The sequence below is a fragment of the Notamacropus eugenii genome, chromosome 5 (assembly GCF_028372415.1).
Source record: "Notamacropus eugenii isolate mMacEug1 chromosome 5, mMacEug1.pri_v2, whole genome shotgun sequence".
Taxonomy (NCBI): domain Eukaryota; kingdom Metazoa; phylum Chordata; class Mammalia; order Diprotodontia; family Macropodidae; genus Notamacropus; species Notamacropus eugenii.
This window is the reverse complement of record NC_092876.1, coordinates 340,455,311-340,478,272: the sequence shown is the minus strand read 5'-3', so window position 1 is coordinate 340,478,272 and position 22,962 is coordinate 340,455,311. Positions and strand designations below refer to the sequence as shown.

Sequence of the window (22,962 nt, the reverse complement as noted above, 5' to 3'; positions counted from 1 at the left end):
CATTTGGGATTTTCTTGGCAAAGATAACGGAGGAGTTTGCCATTTCCTTCTCCACTTTTCCAAATTAAATCTTTTAATTCCTTCAGTTGAAAACCTAGAATGTTCTCACCATCAACATCCTTGGTACCATTAAATCATTTGACATCAGAAACTGATATCCTTCTATCATTGGAAATGCCATGAAAGAAGAGGCATTACCACCTGCTCTTCTGCTACACCCCAAGGACCATGGGAGATTTCCATTTGACTTATACTTGAAATCTTCCATATATATATATATATCTCCCCTAATAGAATGTGAGATGCTTGAGAGCAGGGCCTATCTGACTTTTCTATTTGTATCCCCAGCACTTAGCACATGGTAAATACTTTATAAATGCTTTATTCATTCATCTAAGTATTTCACATGGGGTTTCAATAACCTTTATCATCCTGGTTAATGTAATCTAGTTTGCCAATTAATGAAGGTCTTTCTCGTCTTCTGGAAACAGGGTGTGTCTTCACTGCCTCTTGTACATTTGACTGCAAAAAAAAAGCAGCGTCTAGAAATTCATCTGAGTAGCATCACTGTGTGGGTAAAAATAGGAATGAAGTAATTGAATATTGATTAGTAAGCAGATTAGTAAGATCTCCTTAGCAAACAGATCCAGCTTTCACATCTGAAAACACTTGATGACAGGAGGGACTTGAAAAACCTCATCTCCAGTATTATGATTTTTGGTCACCAAATCATAACTTTTTAAAGGGATATGATTTTAAGAGGCTTCTGATCAATTAATTATTTAAAATGTGTTCTAGCTATTTGGAAAGTGATAGGCCTTCATGATACATCTCCTTATGGATTAAAACAACCACCTAGAACAAAAATAACATCAGCAGTAGAACTGCAAGACCATCTCTAATTTTTGTGAAGATAAATGAGACAGAGCAGTGTTTATGGAACTGTGGATAGTACAATGGACTTCAAAGTTAGGAATCCTGGATTCTGGGCCTGATGCTAAGTAATTATGTGAACCTGGACAAGTGTACCACCTGGCTGGGCCTCAGTCTCATCTGTAAACTGAAGCAGCTAAAGCGATGTCAACTCTTAAATTCTATCATCTTTTACCTTGAAGGTGCAGCCATAACTGATAATTCTGGCACCCAGAACAAGCAGCTTTGAAAGAGAATCTCAAAGCAACTTTAAATACAAACGTGGGGATGGAAGACCTAAGATCTCTGGACAAAAGGTTCCTCGGTAGAGAAAAACTCTGGGATGCAGAAGACTGAGATCCCAGGATTAGAGGCAGTAGATGGCTGGGGAGGTCACTAGGGGAATAAACAGGTCGGTGGAAGTTTAGAGTGTGACATCTGGGGAGGAAGTGGATGTCTGATAGCTTCCTAAATATTCACGCTAACTGGGTGCTAACCTCAGTCATTTCCACCTGTTTAAGGACTGTGGACTTATGAGGGCCTTCTAATGATCAGTAACCCTAGTTGGGCTGTAGCTATAGAACCCTTGATTTAAAGCATTAAGTTGGTGCCAAACATCATCTGTTCCTATCATACAATAAAATGTATACATGGAAATCAAGATTTGTAAAGTTCAGTGCCTTGCAAACAGGAAACATTTTCCATACTATTGTTTACTGCTGGTTAATTTAATGACTGAAAGACATACTGTGAAGACTATTTTCCTGAGAAAACATCCTAAAATCTGGTTTATTTTTCTTGAAGGGCAGAAAACTAAAAGCAAGCTTTAGGGAACAGAAAGCCTACATTCAGAGAATCTGGGCTTTCCCACATATTCTTGTTTTTTTGATGTAGCTGCTAAAGGTTACTAATAATTGAGATTTATTTTGTATGGATAACAATTCATACCGCTGGTATTTCAAACCCAGGCAGATGGGACATCAGTTTATTTTTTTATATGCAACACACAAATCAGTATTTTATGAATTAGGCTTATTACCACAATAACATTATCCAGTAGAAAGTTTCCAAATGCATGCATAAAAAGTTTAAGCATCATCTTTGAACTTCTGATTTCTAAATATACAAAAAATACAGTGAACTTATGTAATTTTAGTGAATCACTTATAAAATTAGTTTACTTTTCACAACATAGAAAAATACAAAAAGATCATATATACACATATACGTATAGATGTATATGTAAATATATATGTAACTTTCAACCAAATTTCAACAGAAATGCATTCGATTTGACAGTTTGATAAATTCTTTGTCCATGGCCAAGGTGTTCTTTCTTCCTAAGTGAATAATTACTCAACGAATGTTAATGTGCATTCAAGTTGTTCACATGCACCTATAATTCTAGGGCTTGTGAAATTTTCATGTTGGAGATTCGGAGGAAAATGCTTTATTCCCCAAGTCTTTAGAATGTCTTTGATAATGCTTGCTAAATGTTCAAAAGAACAGTACGAACTAGCAAATGGAGCACAGCAAGCTGCAGATGAGGAGCCCATGTCTACAAAGCACTACTGCACACCTCAAAGAAACTTCACTTATTGTAAGAAGAAGGGGGTTTCTGCAGGGGTGATCTGAAGACAAGGAGATTCAGTTAGTTGCAAAGAAAATTCTTTTGACTCTATCTTGAAATCAAGACAGCTTTGAAGTTGGGACAAAATTCCCTCCAAAATACTTCATTATTTTTCTGTGCAGGGAACTGCACTTAAAAGGTGCTGGTCTCTGTGGGATGGGATGGATTTAGTTTACAAAAGAACTCTACTACTTCAAATGGGAAACTGATTCATGTTGGGGAATCAAGAAACTAGTTACTAAGAAATGTTAGGAAAGGGATACCGTGGTATACCTTACTTGTCTGCAGTATGAGTAGTTCAGATGTTAGAATGGGGAAGGGGAGAATAATATAAAATTCCCACTGAGTCCCTATTTGAAAAAGGATTATGCTTTGTTTGTATTATCCAAATCAAAATGGGTGAGATGCCACTGCTTGCACTGGTCTACTTATCTTGAATGATGATGACACAATTCCAAAGTGGAGACTCTTAAACAAACAAGATTACTCAGAACAAACTACTTGCTTTCAATTTCCATTCTTCTTCCTCTTCTGCAACTCCCAAAAGTATTAGCAAAAAAAAAAAAATTAACCAATAATTTTCCCACCCTCTCAATGGCAAAGTAGGTGTGGCAATACTGCTTCCATTTTATAAGGGTATCAAATTTTGGTGGAAGGAAAAAAAGAGAAAAAAGGAATTTGGGATCAAAAAACATTTAACAGGATTTAAGATTACCTGGTGTAGTGAGGAGTTTCCATGCCAGCTCAAAGCAGAACCAATTCTGTCTCCCGACATATCCAACATAAATCTCACTAAAGTTGAGGCAAAATTTCTAAATTCAAACCTAACTTGTTAGTTTTTTAATAAAATAATAATGACTATAGCACTTTAAAGTCTGAAAAGCGCTTTATATATGTTAACTCCTTTGATCCTCATGACAACCCTGGGAGGTAGGTGCTATTATTATCCCCGTTTTACAGATGAGGAAACTGAGGCACAGAGAGGTTAAGTGACTTGCCCAGGGTCACACGGCTAGTAAGTGTCTGAGGCAGGAGTCAAACTCAGGTCTTACTGACTCCATGTCCTACACTCAGCTCAACCCAGTTGCGTTGACTCCTTCTACCTGCGCTCCATATGCTACTTGCATATTCTGTTTATTTTCCTTCTTAGCTTACAAATGCTTATGAAACGAGCACTAAAAAAAGGTTAAACTTGGTTTTCCCTTATAACACTCATCTGATCTTAGCAAGTACATTTAAAGTGATAATTACTCTACAGACCAGACATTTTGTTTAATTACCATTAATACTCAACCAAAACCAATTGGGTAAAGGCTCCAGAGACCAAACTTTATTTAGATTCTGATGAGTATCTAAGATTAACTTTCCAATTTTAATCCAACTTCTTTAAAGGTTTTAGACAGTGTCACTAAATTAGCAGGTGAGTAACTAAACAGAATGAAGTTTGCAAGTGAAACAAAGAAGCCTGACAATGCTTGGGTTCATTATTTCCCAACTTTAATTTTTTACTGCTTCTGTATTCATAACACAGTAGTTGTGAAAGAAGAATCACCCCCAATGAAATGCACAGACAGAGAAGAGCTGGATAACTGAAAAATCGTAAATGTGTCAGAAAAGCCATCCCAGACTGGTTTCTGAAATGATACTTTCAAGGAGAGCCCTGCTCCTGACCTTTTCTTTCTCTTTCTGCTGGCTAACAGACTGAACTGGGTTAAAGTTGGGAAAGGCTCATAAGAAGTGGTTTCTTGGTAGTTCTACTGTGCAAGTTCATTGTTAATTGCCTTAAATATTTGTTCCTGCCTGAGAAGTGTCACTTGACCGAAATACTGACCAAGGCTGGGTCCCTAAGGACCTATGGATATTTAAGCAACTGTTCCTCCTTGGGAAGCGGCAATGACTACTTAAATGGAGGTGTCCCAAAAGAGATGATTACAGTTGGTGACCAAATTGTAAGCTGGACTAATATTTGCTGCCTCTGATGCCAGACGTTACCCTCCTCATTCCATAGGCTTATCTACTGCAGTTCACTTACTGATGTGGGGTGACATTATTATGGTCCCAGCCAGAACCTCAGAGCATTCCCAAGAATAAAGTTTGTCATTCCAGGAATACATACAGTTTCCAGCATGCAGCCAAGCACTTTGAAAAGGCAAGATTAGATACACTACAGAAACAAAACGTAATTATAATTCAAGCTGGGCATTCAGTTGGTACAACTGTTATCACTTGGACTATAACTCTCAAGCACTGAGTATGAAGCATATTTAGCAGATACATGAAGAGAAGGGAAGCTACATAACATGTCATCCCCTCCTCCTCCTTACATTTTTGGAATTTCTGGTTGAAAAAGCATGCTGACAAGATATTCCAGTGTGTTTCATGTAATAATTCTTTGTAAATCCCAGGTCCACTGGCCACATTTTTTTTTTAGTATTTAAAAATAGTCTTTGCTTGTTCTCCCCTCCATGAAACACGTTGGGAACTCAAAAAGTCTGCAGCAGTTTTGATCTGTGGAGAGTTTTGGGGGAAGAGCAGGAATCATTCGTATTTCTTGTGTTCTTCAGGATGAGAAAGGATCTTTCTTCTCTGGTGTATCATGTGCAAGTACAGCTGAGGAAAAACTGGAAAGGAAGCACAATGAGATTAATAGCTCAAATTAAAGATGACTTCGAAAAGCCTTCTGCCACAAGGGTACCCCTTAAAGAAGGAGATGCTCCTCATGGAGCACCTAGTGGGGAACAACAGGGTGGTGGACTGAGGAGCAAAGAGCACTTCAGATGACAGAATAAATCAAACATTTCCCTAGTACTGTTACGTTTATTGAAAAGAAGTGGTAAACAATTTGCTCTTTATGTTTTAGCCAAAAGGCTAGGGGGCACAGCTGGCCAGATGGCAGTCATTACTAACACAAGTAATAACAACAGTGTCCCACTGCAGCTGGCTAGTCCTTTCAGATTTTTTCAAATGTCTTTCCTTTCTGGTTTCACATTTGATACTTATGAAAACCTTGTGAGGTGGTTTGGGTTGGCTTTTATAAATAAGGAGGCCAAGGTATTTGTGAGCCATTCACAGAGCTGGGCCTGGGCCTCAAACAGCAGGGAGAGGTGCAGATCTCGAGGTCTAGCCTGCCTGACATTTTAAGCAGTTATTTTAAAACATCAAGGATTTGTAATTTTGTCCATATGGCTGCTCCTGCTGGTGATGGCAATCCCTCTATAACACAGACCATCCTCAAGTGATGCTGTAGACAAATAACCTGACGAGCCTTTCCAAGCTCAGTTAGGCTGGTCCTTGGAGAGCAGGCATGCAATCGATCCCTGGGCCCCACTGAAATGGAATTATCAATGTGGAAAGAAGTGGTACTTGAGTAGGGCTATGAAGAGGACTGGGAAACTGATCTACTCTAAGAGGTAAAGAACAACAGGGAAGCCTGAGAAGACAAAGGCATGGCTACTTGATTTAATCAAAATGAAGAGGTATTTTGAAGGGAAAAAAATGATAAATCTCTATTTCTTCAGAGGTATGCCAGTATTTAGGCACTGCAGATACTGTTCAAACTCAGCTCACTGAGGTGATACCATAGGAGCTTTACTATGGGAAGAATAAAAGTCAGTGTTAATTTGGGTTTTATTAGATAGGTAACTCAGAGTAAAGTGGTTTCCAGATCAGCTGTTTACTTAAAAAAAGTTCAAACCTTTATCTTGTCATTCAGCAGGCTTTGGTTCAGTAAACACATATTAAGCACTTACTGTATGCACAGTGTATGCTAGTAGCTGCAGTGAATAAGGTCGTGCCCCTATGCATTCTAGTAGGGGGGGAAGAGTTAGGAGAGGCTATAATATATAAAGGCAGCAGTGGCAATGAAGTACAGGTCCGTGGAGGCAGTATAGGAGAGTAGAAGGAATACTGGACTTAGGGTCAGAACACCTGAGTTTAAGTCTACACACTGTGATTTTGGCCTATTTACTTAGCCTCTCCGGGCCTCAGTTTCCTCATGTGAAAAATAGGCAGAGTGAGTAGGAAGGTTCTTTCTAGCCCTAACATTCTGTGATTCTATAAAGTCTGCACTGAAATGATGTTAGTCCAAGACAGGGAACACTTTCTGAATATTTGTCTTTGTGAGAATGATTTATCAGAAAGTCCAAAAAATCTGACAGGTTCTATTTTGTGAAATTAAAGATATAATTAAGCCATAAGGATGCTAATTTTAATGTGAATAATGATATTAATAATGAAATAATATTACTACTGAAATGGGAGAAGTTTAACATTTCTTTACATTTAGGAGGCATTAGGAGAGAACCAAATGGATTAAAAAAGCCCCCCAGACATCTACAATACCACTTGCTGTAATCAGTTCACAGCATGCAGCATATTGAGGACTTTCCCAAATGCTCTAAAGAATTCAAGGGGTGAAAGAATGGTAACCGTTTCTCAGGCTGGGGCCAGCGAATGGGAACAGAATGGTTAAGGAGCAGACTGCTTTAGCCATCCCAGAGGCTGAGCATGCAGATGGAGCAGCAGTTTTTTGTTCCCTCCTTCCCAGACACTGCCATGATGGCTCAGTGCCAGAGACAGGACTGGAATCATTCAAACGTTCAGAGTAGGGGCTGCCAGGACACTAAAATAATCGTGGTTAAGGATAGAGAAGAAAAACTGCAGGGAAGTCCTATGAGATTTCCTAATAGAGAAGGCCTGGTTTCCTCCTCCACGTCTCCAGGAGAGAACCCTGCTGCCTGTGGGGAAATAGTTGGTCACCCATGAAAACTTCCTGGTGTCTACCTTCACCTCTGACCCACCAGTGGGGCTCATCTGTGCTCTAAAAGGAAGGGGTTTTCATTGGGTTTACTCCAACAATGTATGATCGAGGCAATGACCCAGAGGAGACTGCTGAAATCCCCTGTGATCTGTGACAGAGGGGAAGTGGGGGGTGGAGGGGAGAGAGGGAGGCTTATTGAAGCAAAGTGTCTTCGCACTGATATTGAGGACAGCCTCACTTTCTGATGGCCTCAGTCTGTATTTGTACTTAGCAGAGGATTGCATCCTGGGCCTACACTCATTAATAATACGGAGTCACCTTGAGCAAAAGGCTGCTAACTCTCCACTTTCCATGTGTCACTCTGATTGCTTTGAACTCTGTGGAACTGGGACCCCTTGCCAAGATGATCCCACTGCTGAGCCTTCATCCTCTTCAACATGCGGTCTTCTCCCATTAGATGGGAAGCTCCTTCAGCACAGGGACTGCCTTTCTTTCTCTTACATGTATTCCAGTGCTTAGCACAGTGTCTGGTATACAGCAGGTGACTAATAAAATATTTGCTGAATTAAATTACTGAATCTTTTCCAAAAGTGTAAAGAAGAAAGTAACCCACAAAAATATCGCCAGTGTGGTACAAACTGGAAATTAGGAAGAAACTGAAAAATCTGAAGAACACTTAAGAGAGCCATTTCCAAATTCTTTTGATAAAGACAGGGCAAGGGCACTAGTAAATGCACAGGAGGGTCTGGACCACACTGAGAAACTTGATGAACATTTAGACACATTACCAGGATGAGAGAGCACTGTGCTGATAGTTCTGAAGGGACTCAAGGACATAATTGTGCAATGGGTGGTCCAAAGGTACCTCGCATTACAAATGATCAGAGTCTTGTCAACGTAACTCCCATCCATAAGCAAAGCAGCTCTGGGGACTCTAGGTAGGAGTCATAGGAAACTACCAGAAGCCATAATAAAAGGCAAGATGACAGAATATTTAAGAAATCAAAACTCTGCAGACCGAGGTGAAAGGTAACATTTTCTCTAAGGGAAATTAAAATCTGACTAATTCATTAAAACTCTCTGAGGAGGTTAAAAACAACAAAACCCAAAAAACCAAAGCATGTAGATAAGGAGGAAGTAATAGACATTTATTTGAACTTGCACAATAATTACTCCATATCCAAGACAAAATTTTAAAATTCAGGCACGGGGGGGACAACTGGATCAAGGAGAGGAAACTAGAGTTTTAGAGACAGGAAACAAAGGGATAAAGGTATTCTCTTCCAGGTGGACAAGCTTAAACAGCAGAATCTCTCAGGGACTGGTACTAAGACCAGCTTTATTTCACTGTTTTATAACTAAAGAGGGATTGCAAAGTGAAATCTCCAAGTTGGTAGATGACAGTAAGCTCTTTTAGGTAATGAAATGTCAAGCCGATGAGGATAAATTACTGGAAGACGCTCTGGAACTGTGTGAGTGGGCAGAAATGTGGTAAATGAGCTTCAAGAAGGCAGGTATGAAGTAATACATTTAGGGAAAAATGAAGGGATCTCTCATTAAGGAAGAAGATGCATTCCAAGGTCATGCTTCTTTGTCAGAAACTCCATTTTCAGAAGTAGAAATAGCACAGAAAGCAAGGAATACATTCTAAGATGGTAGAAGAAGAGGATTATGAGGCTAAAATGATTCAAAATGATCCAAAATAATGTTGAATGTGGTAAAAGAGATAAAATATATATGTGATTGGCTTGGGGACAGAGGAAAGGGCTAGTGAGAAGTGGGCCACCAGGGAAAGGAGTAAGGAAAAGGCTGGGAGGGTGGGCTGGGTGTCTGTCAGGAAGACCTGAGCCAGGACAGGACAGGCTCCAGGCCTTAAAAGAAGTTTAGGTAACATAAGCTTCTCTGCTTCCAGTAGCTTCTGGGATAACTGGGTTAGCCCCAGTGGATTTTCTCCATAGCAGCAGGACCACAGATAAACTCCTCCTGTCACAAGTCACCTTGAAAGGACTAAATCAGATTTACATTTAAGGCAGGTAAAGCAGGCCTCACTCTTATATCAAGGTCTTCCCTGACCAAAATATGATCTCAGTTGATGATCCTTGAAATTACTTTAGGAGAGAACAAAACATGTTGTTCCAAAAATAGGCATAAATCTGGAGATAAAAAATTTGAAAACGCAAGGCAACATGTTGACCAACTTACTTCCATTAAATATAATCAACCATTTCAGTGAAAATGACTAATAACAAAATGTCTGTTTAGACGGTGGGGGGGTGGGGTGGGGGGGCAGTTAAAGAGTGGGAAAGCTGATGGAGGGAAAGGGGGAGGCTGAGAGCAACTTCTATGATTTCACAACTTTGTTAAGATTTGGCCTTTTTGACTTTTGACATTTTGGCTAAGTCTTTTTCTGGTGTGTAGTCTTCCACAAGTCAATCTTTACACAAACACTGTCACTGAAGTATTTGACACAAGCCATGTCAACAATGCTACATGTGACTGAAGATGACTTTTTCTCTCCCCTAAACATGGCTGACTTGATAGGAGACTTAGTTCCCAGAGATTTTCAGGTACGATTATATTCCAAGTTACAGTTACAGAAAAAATGGACTCTAACTTTTTAGTTATCATCCTGGAAAAGGATCAAAGAGCTCACAGAATCATAGATTTAGAGCTGGAAGGGATCTGAGAGCCCAGTGAGTCCAACTCTCTTATTTTACACCTGAGGAAGCTGAGGATGAAAGTAATTCAATGACTTACTCAGGGTCACACAGCTAGCTGTTGTGTCCTGTATTTTCAAAGAGGATCAACGACATCATGGGGTGATGTCTTAACTCATGCGTGAACAGGATTTAAGTGAGGTAGAATAAAGTTTCAGTCTCACTCCTCCAGAGTCAGTGAAGTCCAGTGGTAAGACAACTTCAGGCCAACTGGTGAGGGCCCAGATGCAGTGGATGATCTTGGCTTTTTTTGTGGTCTGATGAAGCTCATCCCTTTACAGACACTAGAACAAACTGTTCATCCATCCGTTCCACCCAAAGCTGTCTTCACATGATTGGGGTAAACACCTGCGATACATTGATGAGTCTGAGGGTCGGTTACCCTCCACCTGCTGCAGAGGGTTAGTGACGTGTGGCCGCTACACAAACTACAGCCTGGCACCAAAGGGGAAAGCTGGGTGAATCAGGTAGACACCAAAGGTGGATGAGCAGCTCTGAAAAGGGGTCAGCAAGCCTTGACACCAAAGGAGCTACTCCTTTGAACACCTCCCCACATCTCAGGGTCACACAGCTAACGAGTGCCTGAGGCCGAATTTGAACTCAGTTCTGCCTGACTCCAGGTTGTATCCACTGAGACACCCAGCAGCCTCCTATGGTATTATGACCAAAAGGCAAAGCATTTGACAAAAACTCCTATAATAAATTCTTGAGGACAAAAGTGATGAAACAGGGAGATTCTTAACATAGGTAGAATGATTACATCAAAGAATGGTAATAGTTCAGAGCTAACGTGGAGTAAAGTCTCCAGTAGGGAAATGTCTTTAGTACTACCATCCTATATAAAATTTTTATTAATGGCTTGCACAAAGATATTGAAGAAATGCTTATCAAATGTGCAGATGATCCAAATTGGGGAATATCAATTAACATAAAGATAACAGAAGACTCAAAATTATCTTGACAAACAAGAATGCTGAGCTTGGAGGAGCAAGTCAAGTAGGTTGGTGTGGATTCAGAAACCATGAGAAATATTAGAAGGAAAAGAAGAGAAAGGAGGGTGATGAAAGAACGGGGGCTGGGGGGAAGGCAGAGACAAAGTCTCACCAATCTGGAAGTGCAGTGACCACTCCAAGGACTGATCCCAATAATCCCAACACTAAGAAATATGAAAACTTTGACCTGTTCCATTTTCCCAGTCTGGCCCTGTTTACCTCTCCTTAGGTAGTCTGGGGGCCCTCAGCTCTCTGGGGCTTACCAGACTGATGCCAAATTTAGTACAGATACCCAGTTGACTTTAGCCCTACTACAGCTTGGAATCCCTGAGCTCTGGTGCTTCATCAGCACCAGCCTTCCCAAAAGATCATTCTTCAAACATCTAAGTGTTGTCAAATGAAGAAAAATTAGACCTTCCTATTGTTTCAGAGAACACAATTAGGATCAGGGGGTGGAAATCAAAGGGAGGCAGATTTTTTTAAAACTACGCTTCATCCTGCACTCAGAGTTCATCAGTTCCCTCTCTGGAGGTAGACAGCATTTTCCATCATGGGTCATTTGGAATTGTCTTGGATCATTGTATTGATCACAGCAGCAAAGTCTTCCACAGTTGATCATCATCACAATATTGCTTACTATGTCCAATGATCTCCTGGTTCTACTCACTTCAATATGCATCATTTCATGTAAGTCTTCCCAGGCTTTTCTGAAACTATCCCCTTCATCATTTCCTACAGTACAATAGTATTCTATCACAATCGTACCCTGCAGCTTGTTCAGCCATTCCCCAGTGGATGGGCATCCTTTGCCACCACAAAAGGAATCACTATAACTATTTCTGTACATACAGTACTTTGCCTTTTTCTTCGATCTCTTTGGGGTACAGACCTAGTAGTGATATTGCTGAGTCAAAAGTTATACACAGGTTTATAGCCCCTTGGGCATATGAGAAACAGTCTTTTATGCCTCCCACTGAGGAAATTCCTAACCATTGGAGATGCTCAACAACGGAAAGGACAGCTTTGTAAGGTTGTCAATATCTACCACTGAATTAACTCAAGCACAGGCTGGATGATCATTTGTTAGGGATACCATAAGACGAAATTCCTGCATCAGAAGGAAGTCGGGCTGATTTACTTCTGAAGTTCCTCACAACCATAAAAAGCAAGGCTTATATGAAGGGACTGGTCTAATGCCCAATTAAAACTAATTACAGCTTTTTTCCTTTTCAGAATGGTAGCTTTACAAACTTTATAGCAAAATCAACAAGAAATCTGCATGTGAAATGAGAGGATTGGATGAGATTCCCTCTAGGGTCCCCTACTAGCTCTAAATCTGTGATCCAAGGACACAATGAAAATACATTTTTCTTTATTAAGAAAATAGTTTAGGATGAAAAAACCAAATAACATTGTCTAGTGGTGTAGATTAAGTCAATTTTTCCCCAAAATGTAAACTCTAATTTTATCTACCCCAAGGAATTCAATGACAAAAAGAAAAAACCCATATACACCCAAAATACCTATAAGCAACACTTTTTGTGCTAGCAGGGAACTGAAAACAAAAGAAATGCCCATCAACTGGGGAATGGCTAAACAAGCTGTAGGACATGAATATAATAGAATATTACTGTATTGAAGGAAATGATGATGATGAAGACCATCATCCAGCAGAGGAAAACTCATGTGAACTGATGTAAAAACTCAGCAGAAATTGGAAAGCAGCATAAACAACTAAAACAATGAAAATCCAAAAAACGAGATTAAAACAATTCAAACTGAATGCTGTGACAATATAAGAACCGAGCAGAGGAGCTAGGAGAAAGGAACTCTCTTATTTCTTTGCAGAAGTAGAGGACCATGGCTGTGGCAGACTGCATATATTGGCATGTTTTGGGGGTACGTTGGTTAGTTTTGCGAAACTGATTTCCTCCCTCCCCTTTTTAATTCAATATTATGAAAGAAATTACTTTCTAGAGGAGGGTTTAGAAAGGTAGAATACACTGAGAAATTTAGGTGATGTAAAAACAAGATAGCAATAAAAATAAAATAAAGCTCTCACTTTGTATATTTACTTAAACATTCTAACATCTGCTGTTGCTCTCCCTTTTAACTGACAAGCTCCCTCTCACAGATCTCCAAACCAACTCTGCTTTACGTTTGAAAAACCTCACCCACAAGCAAGAGAAGCTAATAAAGTAATGAAAAATAAATGCAAATTTGGTCTTTTCATGTAGTTACCTAGTTGAATGTTTCTTCAAACTGGCATAGGACTTAGATTGGTGTATTCACACAAAAGCATGGAGTGCTATATTCAGAGCAGACACACTTGTCATTTCTAACTTGTGACTCATTAAAAGCCTTAGTTTGTAAAGTTTAAGTGCTAAATGAAGGATTACATATTGCCTGAGTTTAAACTGGATTGATGGTATTGCCTACTGTAAAGACTAGGAATTGGAAGGTTCTAAGGGTGGGGAACCTGCTGCCTCGAGGCCACATGTGGCCCTCTAGGTCCTCAAGCATGGCCCGGATTGTGGACAGACATAAATAGAAAGATATAACAGCTGACTGCTTTATGGTGTAGCAAATATTTTTTGGATAAGAGCAAATCGATTACAGACAATTCTCAACTTGAGAACGGAATACGTGCCAAAAGTTAATTTATAAACTGACTGGTGTTTTCCCAGAACTCTCTAAGATGGTTAGCTTCTAAGTCAGCCCACAAAAGCCCATCTAACCCTTACATAGAGTACTACACTAAGGGCACTAAGAGAACCCAATTACCATGTGCAACAATGCTTCTATGGGAAAATGGATTTGGAGTCTCCACTTGGAATTTCAGAAATACTTTTGACCCTTCCGTGGCCCTGGGAGCTAGACAGATGATGATTGGTGGGAATGGGGATCCTGCCAGTTCCAAGTCCTTGTCAGTGGCTCTCAGAGATCCTAAGGGCCTGGGAAAGCAGGCAGTTGGTTACAGAGCAAAGACAGGAATTTCAGGAGATTGAGGATGAGAAGATAAGAGGGGAAAGCAGAGTCTGTGGTTGCCTTCCTGTATATATTTTCAGGGACACTTTTTAGTTAAGGCTGGATTCTTGTCACTACCTTTTTTTTCTAGAGGGCTCTTGGCCTTGATCTGTAGGCTTCCCTGTTCACTGGCATCACTCGTAGTTCCTGAGGATGGTTTCTCTCCTCAGCGGTTTACTGCAGAATACAATGCAGACATAATTCCTCCCCCACCTCAAAGTCCCTAAAGTAGATATATAACTCAATGGGGGTTTGATTTCTAGGGGGTTTTACTGCTAGCAACACTAGGCAATGAAGAAAGAAGGGAAGAAAAGGTTCCCTCCTGTGCTTCCTACCCTCATTTACTACAGAAGCGTTGCCATTCCACAACTAGCCTCCCTGCTGACAGGTCTCCAAATAAGGCCAGAACCTGCTTTGGTCTGAGTTTTTTTTAACTGCTGGCAATGATAATAAAGTGGGGAGGGAATGAAAGGCTCCCTGCTCCCTTCTGGTGCCCTCCCTCCACCCCGTGTACATTAACTCTTCAACAGAAAAAGAAATTGTGCAGAAGTGATGATGGTGGTTCCTTTGGATACAGAAAAGACCGAAACGGATTCAGTTCTATTTCAGAGGCTTTTTCTAAGACTCTCTTGAGCTTTGCCAATGGAGTAGTAGAGCTTTGCCTCCCTCAGAAAAGGAGAGGCGATTCATAGATTATAGTGAGAAGATACTTTAGAGGCCATTTAACCCAATTCCCTGCCCCTCTGTACGGCAGAGGAAATCAAAGCCTAGAGAGAAGCAGTGACTTCAGATCAGGTAGCCAGTGTCAAAGCTGGGTCTCTAACCATGTGTTCGGAGCTCCTGATGTAGCATCACCTTTCAGCCTCAAAGAATAATGCTGGAGATGTTATTCCCCCAAACAGTACTGGGGCTGAGAGGGGCGGAGATGGAGGAGCAAGGATAGGAAAGGGAAATGACTATAAGGTTTCCACTCTCTTCCTTTGCCTCCACTGCAGATTCCAATTTGAACCAGCCTTAGGTCCAAGAGAAAAAAGCAGGGCCAGGCAACATTACCATTTCCAGTGGGGGGCAGAAGGGAATTAGCATTTACATATAACTTACTATGTGTCAAGCACTGTGCTAAGTGCTTTAGAAATATTTTCTCATTTGATCCTTACAGCAACACTGGGAGGTAGGTGCTCTTATGATTTTACAACTGAGGAAACTGAGGCAGATGGTGGTTAAGTGACTTGCCCAGGACTAGTAAGTGTCTCAGGTGTTCCTGACTCCAGGCCCAGCACTCTATCTACTGCACCACCTAACTGTGGAAGCGAGGAAATGGGCAGAGGCAGCTGGAAGGAAGGGAGGTTCTGGTGGCCATAGTCCCCAGATAGCTGGGAGCATCAAGTCCATAATTACTTGGGGAGTGCATCGGCTTTACACTTGAATACCATAGCTAAAAGAACTAGAGCTACTTGTGCCTAACACAGTGAAGCTTAATAAATGCCTTATCCACCTTTATCTATCTGAATACTATGCCTTAGCCAATAGGATTTTTCTGAGAATTATCAGTCTTTTATGAGGGTATTTACTCACCAGTGTGTCTCTACAACAACAGCAGCCCACAGTAATGCTAAGTTTGATACTTTAAACCTGAAGTATTAAAATGATGAATAATTGGCTCTCCACATATTTAAAAATGTATGCTGTGCTCTTAAAAAAAAAACAATAACTGAGAAAAAAAGCCCTTTAAAACCCTGAATTTGGAAAATTCTAGCTAACAATTTTTTGTTGTTTCTTGTTTCCAAAAGGAAAAGAAAGAAAATGGGAGGAGGGAGAAAAATATATTAATTTTCATTCTTTAAAAAGTACTCCCTTATCCCCAAAGGAAATAATTGCTTCCAACTTTTTCCCTCCCAAGATTCAAAGTAAAATCTTGTTGAACAATAAATGGAAAGAGAGGCACAATTCTTAGATGGGTGAGTCCATTTTCAATGCCCTCCTGACTTTTCCTGTCCTCCCTTCAGCATCTTTGCCTGGATGTTTAACACCTGTTATAATATTCATTTTTCAATGTTGTATTGAGGACAGTGATATCAGGAAAGGTGAATTTAGATTTAAGCATGACCACAGCTAATTCCCTTTAATAGAAAATATTCAGTTAAAATGGATAATTTTTCTTGTAGATACAGATGCTAGCTGGTAATTAATTTTATCTTAATGCAAAAACACTCTAATTTAATTATATCTGGTTACTGGATAGACAAAAACATTTACAAAAACACATACATTATAGTTTACTTACGTGGAATATAAGAGATCATAATCAGAATGAGGAATGCATAGTAGTCAAAGGAGAAATTGTATTTGTTAGGTAAACTAATGGAATATAAGCTGGCTTGTCTGACGAAGGGCAGAGCAGCATATATTGTGAGTAACTCGCCTGACACTCCCATTGGGTACAGCACGATGAAAAGCGTGTACCTGAAATAAACAACAACAACAACAATTTACTGAAGAGGTAGAAGGCCCAAGTGTTAGTAAATTCACTCCCATCAACATTCTAGGGCATATGCATGTAATGTGCCCTTATTAAGCCTTAAGAAACAATATGTAGAACTCAGAAAAGCAAAGGAAGACTTATACGAACTGATGCAGAGTACCACTCAGAATCAGAAAAACAAGGTACAAAATGACTTTGTGGCTGAGTTGTTCCAGTTGTGTCTAAAACCCCATCTGGGGTTTCCTTGGCAAAGATACTGGAGAGGTTTGCCATTTTCTTCTCCAGCACATTTTGCCAGTGAAGAAACTGGGGCAAACAGGGTTAAGTGACTTGCCCAAACTCTCACATATGAACTCAGGTCTTCATAATTCCAGGCCTGGCACTCTATCCACTGTGCCCCCTAGGTGCCTTCAGAATGACTATAATAATGTAAATGGGAAGAGACAACAACAAAAACCAAGCTTGGTTCCCCTCAAGGAGAAAAGGCACTTCCCTCCCTTCTCTGCAGAGGCGGGGACTATAGGTATGGAGGAGTGCTTGGATTGTCAGACTTGATCAGTGTATTATCGTACTCTGCTGAGCTGCCTTTTTTCTTTTTCTTTTGTTCTGAGCTATAAAAGATAGCAGGTGAGAAAGGAAAGAAATACTTGGAAATGAAAATGATATAAAAACAAAAGCTATCAGTAAATAAATTTTGTTTTTTTAAATTCACTCCCATCCTTCAAATGTGTATTGATTCTTAAAAACAAACAAAACAAATAACCTTCTAACAACAGTATTTCTAGATTTTTCTGTTTACCCACTATTTTTCTTTGACCTAAATTTTAAGAGTCAATTTTTGTAAAAGAACCAATAATAGGAATGTTTTGGGGGGGGATGTTTCTGACCAGCCTCAAGAGGCATCCGTGACTGTACAATATCTCAAATTAAAAGTGAAAGACACATTTCTTCATAGCCTTAAAATGACTAAGACATTAGTAATACTAATGATCTCATCTTCTCTGCCTCCTGGCTTCCCTCAAATCTCAGCTAAAGTCCCACCTTGAGCAAGAAAACTCTTCCAGGCCTCCTTCATCTTAGTGCCTTCCTTCTGAGATCTCCTCCAATTGATCCTGTGTTTATCTTGTGTGCACATAGCTGTTTGCACATTGTCTCCCCCAGTAGATGGGGAGCTCCTTGAGAGCAGGGATTGTTGTCTGCCTTACTTTGCATCCTCAGGGCTTTCTCTGCACAGCGCTGGCACAGTGGCACACAGAATGTACTCAATAAATGCTTGTTAATCTGGCTCCCTTGATAATAGTTCATATTTATAGAAAGCACTTCACGGTTTAAAAAGTGCTTTCCTCCCCATGCCCCTGGGACGTACATGGTGCAATATTCCCCCCATTTTACAAAGATGAGAACAAGGCGCAGAGAGGTCATGACAGAGCAGAGGGAGTCACGGCTTACATTTCTTGTATAATCAAATGAGGTAAACAAAACACTTGTCTTGGTTCCTCAGTTTCCCTCTAACAATTAAAGATTCATATTTACTAAGCTTAGAAGAGATCTTCAGATTTAACTGAAAGTAGGTGTCCAAATGATTGACAGTCAAGTATGAATTCTGATAAATTTGAGAAACTGAAAATGTTACTGGAAAACGCTAACTTTTCTCAGAAGATTGGTAGTCTGAAATGGTAAGGGAAGAATTACATCTCATCATAAATACTGAAGTGAATGGGAAAATCTTATGAAAAAATTTACATGAGTACTTTTAAGCCTCTGATGCTGGCACCTATTTTTCTGAAAAGTTATTTATTTAATGTCATCTGGAGCTAGGAAGTCCATTAGAAAATCTAAACTACCTTTAACTCTCAACACCACCATCAATGAATTCTTTTAATAGATTTTGTTGAAACTATCAATGAATCCCTAGAATAGATTCACAAGATACAAAGTACAATGCTAGACTTTAATATTTTCTTTTGCTGGCTATTATTTTAGTTTGTGTAATTTGGAACAGTCTTCCCAGTGAAACTGACAAGTCCTAAAATAAGAGCAAACATTCACAGAGCTTCAAGGTTTACCAAGGGCTTCCTTTTGCAACCCTGGGAGGTGGGTGGGATAAGTACCACTGATGTCATTTACAGGTGAATTAACTAAGGCTGTGAGAGTTTAAGTAACTTTTCCATGGTCACATAGCAAATACTCTCAGAAGCAGGATTTGAACGTAGGTCTCCTGAATCTAAAACCAGAACTCTGATTTCCTCATTCATGGGAAGTAGTATAATAGATGCTGTGGGAGGGATCAAGAACAAAAAGACAACCTTTCTGACCTGAGGAAGACAGCACGGATCAGATCCCTGCCCAATTCTGCTTGTTACTTCTATCCTTAGGAGGCAATGTTAAGAAAAAATGAGGAAAGGAAGAACAGGGTGATTGTGATAGCTAGGACTTGATGTGTTTCTTACCTGGCCCATTTGATGATATAAGGCAGATGGTTTAGTAGACTAAATGTATAAAAGGAGTAGCGAATAATCTCAGTGATTGTCCAGGCAATCACAAACAGAAGGACGCTGTCTTCACTCTGTACCTGTTTAAAAGAGGGGAAAAAAACACCCCACATTAAAAGTATAGTTATTCATAATATGTTAAAAAGTTGTACCTGTACAACTTCAACTGCGTACCTATTATGTACAGAGTAATAGCAAGTTATGCTAGTAAAGAAAATAACAATTCCTGCCCTCAAGCAGTTTACAGGCTAAAGAGATTGAACCAATGCAAATAAAAGGAGAAAAATCCACAAATAACAGTAATAAGAAAACTATGTAGCCAATAATAGGAAAGTGATGGGCTAGAGGGAATGACTGACATCAGGAAGGCCCAGAATGAAAAGAGATCTTTTGAACACTGTCTGCAATGCAGGCAAGGCTTAGGGGAGGCTGGGCATGGCAGGTGGGAGACATAGCATGTGCCACAGCTCAAAGACACATACAGACAAGTTATGAGTGGGATGGAGTAAGTAGGTTTGCTGGTTGGTAGAAAGAACATGAATTCAGGGACAGTAGGAGTTCAGAGTAGTTAGGTAAGAGGGTGGGAGGGCAATTGGTAGAAGGCTTTTAAAAGCATTATTAGGAGTTTTCATTTGATTTGTATGACAACTGGGAATCACAGTAGAACATCACAGGAGAGGAAGGCAGTGGAATGATTAAAATCATGACTAAATAAGGTTCTGTACAGAGGGCTACTTTGAGTGAGGACAGAAGGAGATCACCTAGGGACAAGCTCATTTATCGACCTTTTCTCATGACCTGTTTGTACTCCATTTTAAGCCATGAGGACCTAGATCTTGACTATAAAGTCCAGACTTAATTACTTCAGTAACCTACTTGCCAACCACCAGTTTTTCCTTCCTTTGGATATGTTCATGTGCTTAACAGCAGTATACCTACCAAAGTGCCAGGAAAGATCACTTCAATTCATGCTGTTTATACAAACAGCAATGTTGTCTCCCTAGAAGCCCAAGGGCTTCACACACACACACACACACACACACACACACACACACATATACACACACACACACGTGTGCATGTGCGATGAACTGCTATGGTGCTGAGTCATGGACCCTTTGGCAGTCTGATGAAACACAGGGATCCCTTTTCAGAAAGTTTCTAAATGTATAGAACTGTAAAGGAAATCAAAAGTTAGTGAAAATAAAGATGCAATATTTTCCCCATTCAAGTTCATGGACTGACATCTATCCATGGATCATCCCTGGGCCACAAATTAAGAACCCTTGTGTTTTTAAAGTCATATTTAGGTTTTGAAAGAAAATTATGTAAGTAATCGGCATTTCTTTTCCTGAACCTTAATAACCTGGGTTTTCCCACACTGGAGTGTGAAGGGCAGGCCAAGACCATATGAACAATAAAGATTTATCTTAATATCCTTTGGGGAGAAAAAAGAATAAATCTTAATGCAAAAGTGGACAGTCTTAGTCTCACCAGTTAAACGATAAAAGTATATTAATGCTACTTTCTGACCTTCAGGTTTGTAATGTTAATTCTTGTGATGCCTAGCTTCTTCCTAAGAAGTCTACATGCAGTTCTCCACCTACACGATGAAATGACTAGTCATTTACATATCTATTAACTAAATTGCTCTGACAATGAGTCTTACTTAATGTTCATAGTTACTATTCTCTAAAAATAATAAGAATTTCATGCTGTCAAAAGCAACAGTTACTTTCCCCCTTCCTTCTCTTATATTAGAGAGGGTGGAAAGAGGGCACCTATGCCACACCAGAAACATCTTGTTTTGAGACCACCCTCCAAAAGAGAACAAGTTGAACTCATACTTAAAACCTAACATTAACAGTTTTATTTCCAGTTACTTTTTGTTTTTATTGTATTTGTAGATTCATTAAGACCAAATTAGAAGTGGGGAACGGGATAAAGCAAGATTTGAAATCCTTCAAAGTCTATATATGGGCATGCTTTGGTACTTTAAAGTTTTAAGTCCTTTCTGAAATACCAGAGATTATTATGAAAACTTCCTTTAAGTATTTCAGTCAATCTTGGGGAACTTTATCCCTTGGTTTCTCTTTCTGGGATCCCAAAACAGCTGTTGAAAGTTGTCTGATCCTTTGAGTTGACATTAATAATGAAACCAAAAAAAAAGTCTACAGGAACTTCACAATCAGCCATTAAAAACAAAATAAGTATGAACTAAGGCAAAGTGTGAAAACTTGCCTGCTCCGAAGACCTTGATAAAGTTTCATCCTGGGTTCCTACAGAAAGGTATCCCTAAAAGGGCCACTGACTTTCATACAAATAATACTTTTGGATCAGATGGAAGTTCAACACAATTATTCTCAAAAATGTGAAGATATGAGAAAGTTAATTGCATAAATAAAAGAACCAATATTCAAAATTATGTCAACAGGCCAAATATGTAATACTAGGCTAAAACCAAATGAATGACATTAACAACGATACATTTAAAATCCTATCATTGGGTTAAGAATGACTTACATAGGATAAAGAAGAACTGGCCTAGTAGCAGGTTGGTTAACTCAGGTTAAGAAAAAAAAAAAGATCTTGGGGTTTTGGTGAAGCCAACACTGCAACGTAACAAAACAAGCTAACGCAATCTTAGGTAGAGGGCCCTAGTGTCTTGGTTTCAAGTAATAATAGTTTTGTATTTTGCACTGCTCAGACCATACCAAGAGCATTCTGTTTAAGTTCTTGGTATGACAGTTTCAAAGGAATGTTGACAAACTATAAATCCAAAAGAGAGTAGCCAAAATGGTGAAGATCCTAGAGGAGACTTAAAAAAGAGAGATGATAGCTATTTTCCACACCTGAAGGACTTTCATGTAGAAGAAAGAACAGACTCATTCTGAATTGCTTCAAAGGCCTGAAACTAGGACCAGCAGGTGGAAGTTACTAGATAGATTTTGGCAAAAGAAGAATTTTCTAGAACTGGAAAGTGCTGCCTTCTGAAGTAATGAGCTCCCAGCCCATAAAACGATTCAAGCAAAGGCTGGATGACCATCTACCTGCCAGGCACTGTACTGGACAGTTAGCTGGATTGGGTGACTCTGAAGGTCCCTGCCAACTTTAAGAGTTTGTGGTTATGTAAGTGGCTGTAATTCTTCCTTTAGGTATTAAATTGTTATCTACACATATGAAGATGTGAGTGTGCAGCACAATGTTCTACATTGTGACCACAATGAATACTTCCTTAAATGCAGGTATGTGTTCTTTAAAAGAAAATAATTTTAATTTTAAAAGGAAGCTGAAGAGAATACTTTTGGAATCTACCCTCCCCCCTCATTTTCAAAAACTGTTTTCAATCTAGAAAAAACACAAGTATTTCTCTACTGAGAATCCTGGAATCCGAAAGTGAGTCACAAGTTCTTTGGGTTTTATCATTGGTTTTATCATTGGTGAATAAAGGACTTGGGCCAGATAACCTCCAAGGTTTCTAACTCTGAAGGTATATGATATTAATTTTGGAAAGTCAGGATATGTTCACGTTTTATTTTTAGTGACAAAGTAGTTTTTAAAGGAATGACACTGCCAACCTGTGGCGTTTCCAAAAATTGTCTTTAGGATTATATTTAAAGCTCAAGTCATTTATAAAAATTCACATTTACATAGTGCCTTAAGGTTTACAACATATTCTCCTCACAACAACCCTATGACGTAGACAGGGGTATCATTCTCTTTTACAGATGCAAAAACAGAGAGTTCAGAGAGATGAAGGGACTTCAGTAGGCAATTCACTAGGAAGTAAATAGCCGTAATTAAAATTCAGTTCTTCTAACTCTAAGTCCAAGGTTCTCTACAAAGGTTCGCTCTTTTACAGATAACCAGCTTAAACCATCAAGTAACTCATGATTTTCCCACCCCCAAATGCTGACACGGCAATTTCCTCACCTGTGTGGAAAGCATTTT

The 22,962-nt window shown here is 39.5% G+C and overlaps 1 protein-coding gene across 1 annotated transcript in view; it reads right to left on the bottom strand.

Moving 5' to 3' along the window:
• Positions 1-3,850: 3,850 nt before the first annotated feature.
• HACD2 (3-hydroxyacyl-CoA dehydratase 2) overlaps positions 3,851-22,962 on the bottom strand; it is a 93,026-nt gene continuing 73,914 nt past the window's right edge. Inside the window, exons 5-7 of the mRNA XM_072613772.1 lie at positions 18,970-19,091; positions 16,322-16,500; positions 3,851-5,163 (exon numbers count right to left, since the gene is read on the bottom strand). Of these exons, the coding sequence (XP_072469873.1) occupies positions 5,081-5,163; positions 16,322-16,500; positions 18,970-19,091 (384 nt within the window). The 3' untranslated portion in view covers positions 3,851-5,080. The remainder of the gene's footprint in view (positions 5,164-16,321; positions 16,501-18,969; positions 19,092-22,962) is intronic.